The 3,307-nt window shown below is 52.4% G+C and overlaps 1 protein-coding gene across 1 annotated transcript in view; it reads left to right on the top strand.

Moving 5' to 3' along the window:
• Positions 1-333: 333 nt before the first annotated feature.
• Positions 334-3,307, top strand: part of LOC109937280 (transcription initiation factor TFIID subunit 6-like) — a 19,672-nt gene continuing 16,698 nt past the window's right edge. Inside the window, exons 1-3 of the mRNA XM_048620028.1 lie at positions 334-507; positions 613-690; positions 2,100-2,201. Coding sequence (XP_048475985.1) covers positions 334-507; positions 613-690; positions 2,100-2,201 — 354 coding nt within the window. The remainder of the gene's footprint in view (positions 508-612; positions 691-2,099; positions 2,202-3,307) is intronic.

Raw genomic sequence — 3,307 nt, 5'->3', positions numbered from 1 at the left:
CTGTACAATAACGTTCCTCCCTCCCCATCTTCCCCTCTCTCGTTCCCATCCTTGCTGTCCTACGCGTGCCCTTGTGCCTTCGCTGTACAACAACGCTCCTCCCTCCCCATCTTCCCCTCTCTCATTTCCATCTGTGCTGTCCTACGCGTGCACTTGTGTCTTCACTGTACAATAATGGCTCCTTCCTCCCCATCTTCCCCTCTCTCATTCCCGTCCGTGCTGTTCTCTGCGTGCCCTTGTGCCTTCGCTGTACAATAACGCTCCTCCCTCCCCATCTTCCCCTCTCTTGTTCCCATCCTTGCTGTCCTACGCGTGCCCTTGTGCCTTCGCTGTATGATAACGGCTCCTCCCTCCCCTCTCTCAGGTAAAGATAAAAAGAAGTCTCTGCTGGACGGGGCTGTTCTGAAACTGAAACCGAGGACCACGCACGAGCTGTCTGTGGAGCAGCAGCTGTATTACAAGGAGATAACAGAGGCTTGTGTCGGCTCCTGCGAGGCTAAACGTGCAGTAAGATCTCTTCTCTGAGAAGGAAGCACCGCGGTGTCTTACACAGCAGTGTGTTCTGTTTGTCATTACCTTGGGGCTGATCACTGTCCTCATTCTTTGACACAGGAGGCCCTCCAGAGCATAGCCACTGACCCGGGCCTGTACCAGATGTTACCCAGATTCAGCACCTTCATATCAGAAGGGGTAAAACAACTTGACATTGCTATCTTTCTCTCTCTCTCTGCCTCACTCTCCCTGGCTGCAGTTAACCGAATCACCTCTTACATATCGTAGCTCAGAGCTCGACAGTGTAGATGTAGAAGGGATGTTTCTCTCTGCCTGTTGTGTCATTGAGCACCGGAGTGGTGGCGGGGGGAGGCAAGGTCTCTGAATAAGGGGCCAGGTTATTTTGGATTGAGATGAGGAGGAATTTCTTATCTCTGGAGGTTTGGAATTCTCTGCTTCACAAAGTGGTGGCAGCTTTGCCATTGAGTGTGGTCAAGGAATGAGATTGATCGATTTCTCAAAATTAAGAGATATCCAGGGACGTGAGGATAGTGCAGGAAAATGGCATCGTGGTAGACGATAAGTCGTAATTTTGTTGAACGATGGAGCACACTCACTAACTGAGGGATCTCGAGACCAGAATTGTGTACAGTACACTTGGTGTGGTCTGACCGAGGGAGATGTTGCCAGGATTGGAGGGTTTGAGCTACAGGGAGAGGCTGAATAGGCTGGGGCTATTTTCCCTGCAGCGTCGGAGGCTGAGGGGTGACCTTACAGAGGTCTATAAAATCATGGGGGTATGGATAGGGTGAATAGCTAAGATCTTTTTTCTTGGGGAGGAGAGTCCAAAACTAGAGGGGCATAGGTTTAATGTGAGAGGGGAAAGACTTAAAAGGGACCTGAGGCACTTTTCACGCAGAGGGTGGTGCGTGTATGGAATGAGCTGCCTGAGGAAGTGGTGGAGGCTGGTACAGTTACAACATTTAAAAGGCACCTGGATGGGTACATGAATAGGAAGGGTTTAGAGGGATAGGGGCCAAATGCTGGCAAATGGGACTAGATTAATTTAGGATATCTGGTCAGCACAGATGAGTTGGACCAAAGGGTCTACAGTCAAGATAAATCCTCCCTCGGGTGACTGTCTGTGTGGAGTTTGCACATTTTCCCCGTGTCTGTGTGGGATTCCTCCGGGTACTCCGGTTTCCTCCCACAGTCCAAAGATGTGCAGGTTAGGTGGCTTGGCCATGCTAAATTGCCCATAGTGTTCAGTGATGTGTAGATTAGGTGGGTTATAGGGGGATGGTTTTGGGTGGGTGTTCTGAGGGTCGGTGTGGACTTGTTGGGCCGAAGGGCCTGTTTCCACACTGTAGGGATTCTATGATTCTATAAAGCGGAGAGATGGCTCAGTAGGACGTTCTCTAGGATAGTGATATTTCTCCGTAAGGGCAAGGCTAGAACTAAGAGCTGTCAATATAACGCAGTTGCTAAAGAATCCCATGGGAATTCAGTGGAAACATCTTTACCCGGCCTGGGTGGACCTCTCCTAGCGCGGGTGCTTATAAAATGGCCGTTCTCAGTCTTTGTGTGCTCCTGTTCCTTCTGCTCAGGTGCGTGTGAATGTGGTACAGAATAACCTGGCCTTGCTGATCTACCTGATGCGGATGGTGAAGGCGCTGATGGATAATCCTACGCTGTACCTGGAGAAATACGTGAGTGTTGTCGAGTCCTCCCATCCCTGAGTGTCTCAAAGGGAGGCTTTACATTTCTGCGGCACCTTTCGCGACCACAGGTCACACCAAAGCCCATGAAGTACTTTTTGTTTTTGGGGGCGGTCGCTGTTGCGATGTGGGAAATGAAGCAGCCAATTAGTGCGTAGCAAGTAGCAATGATGGTGAAGGAAGCAGTACTTGTAGATTGAGGAGGAAATAGGTGCTGGGGACAGTTCCCCGACTGAAGCCTTGGGCAGGGCGGAGATCCCTGGGTGTGGCGCTGTGAGATTTGGAGTGGATTCTGTGCTCGGGTCCCTGGTGCGGGACTTGAATGGGTGGCCGCCCAACTGAAGTGCGTGAGACTGGTTGGGCCGATGAGGCAGGAACTTTCATCTCCGGAGCACGGCGCATAGTCGTGCAACTCTCGTCGGCTGCTGCGTTTCTGTAGCGCCTCTGACGTAGCCAAGCCGGCCCAGGGTGCTCCAGCGCTGTATGGGCATCATTTAACACCGCGCGGAGCCATCAGCTGCGAGGGAGCGACGACCGGAAGCTGGATGGGTGTCCGGGTGGGTGTGTGCAGGAGGCTGGGATCAGAGGAGGTGATGGCCCCCAGTGTCATTATCACAGCACAGTCATATCCAGGACATTTCCTGGGGATCCTGGGTTCGAGTCCCACAAGTGGTGCAGTTTGAATTCAATCGAAAAGAAACAAAAATCTGGAGTGAAGAGTCTAATAATGAGCATCGTCAGACATTGGAAAGATCTCTCTGGGTCACTAATGTCCTTTGGGGGAAGGGAGCTGCCACCATTACCCAGTCTGGCCTACACGTGAAGCCAATGTGGTCGACCCTTAACTGCCCTGCGGGCAATAAATGTCCACATCCTGTGAATGAATTTAAAACAAAAATGATCTGAGGGTCGTAGGAATCTACAGAGATGGGGAGGGAGTGATGGGGAGGTGTTCCATGGATGTATCAGGGAGGGGGTGGCATCTGAGGGAAGTGGGGCCAGGCGTGTCAGGGGAGGGGGCGCAGGGTGCTTTGGGGGTGGATGCTGAGGGAGGCTGGGGCACGGCGTGCTAGGGAGGGGGGGGGGGGGGGGGGGGG

Source organism: Rhincodon typus, chromosome 45, assembly GCF_021869965.1.
Source record: "Rhincodon typus isolate 14 chromosome 45, sRhiTyp1.1, whole genome shotgun sequence".
Lineage (NCBI taxonomy): Eukaryota > Metazoa > Chordata > Chondrichthyes > Orectolobiformes > Rhincodontidae > Rhincodon > Rhincodon typus.
The sequence above is the reverse complement of the archived record's forward strand: the minus strand, read 5'-3'. Positions and strand labels throughout refer to the sequence as shown.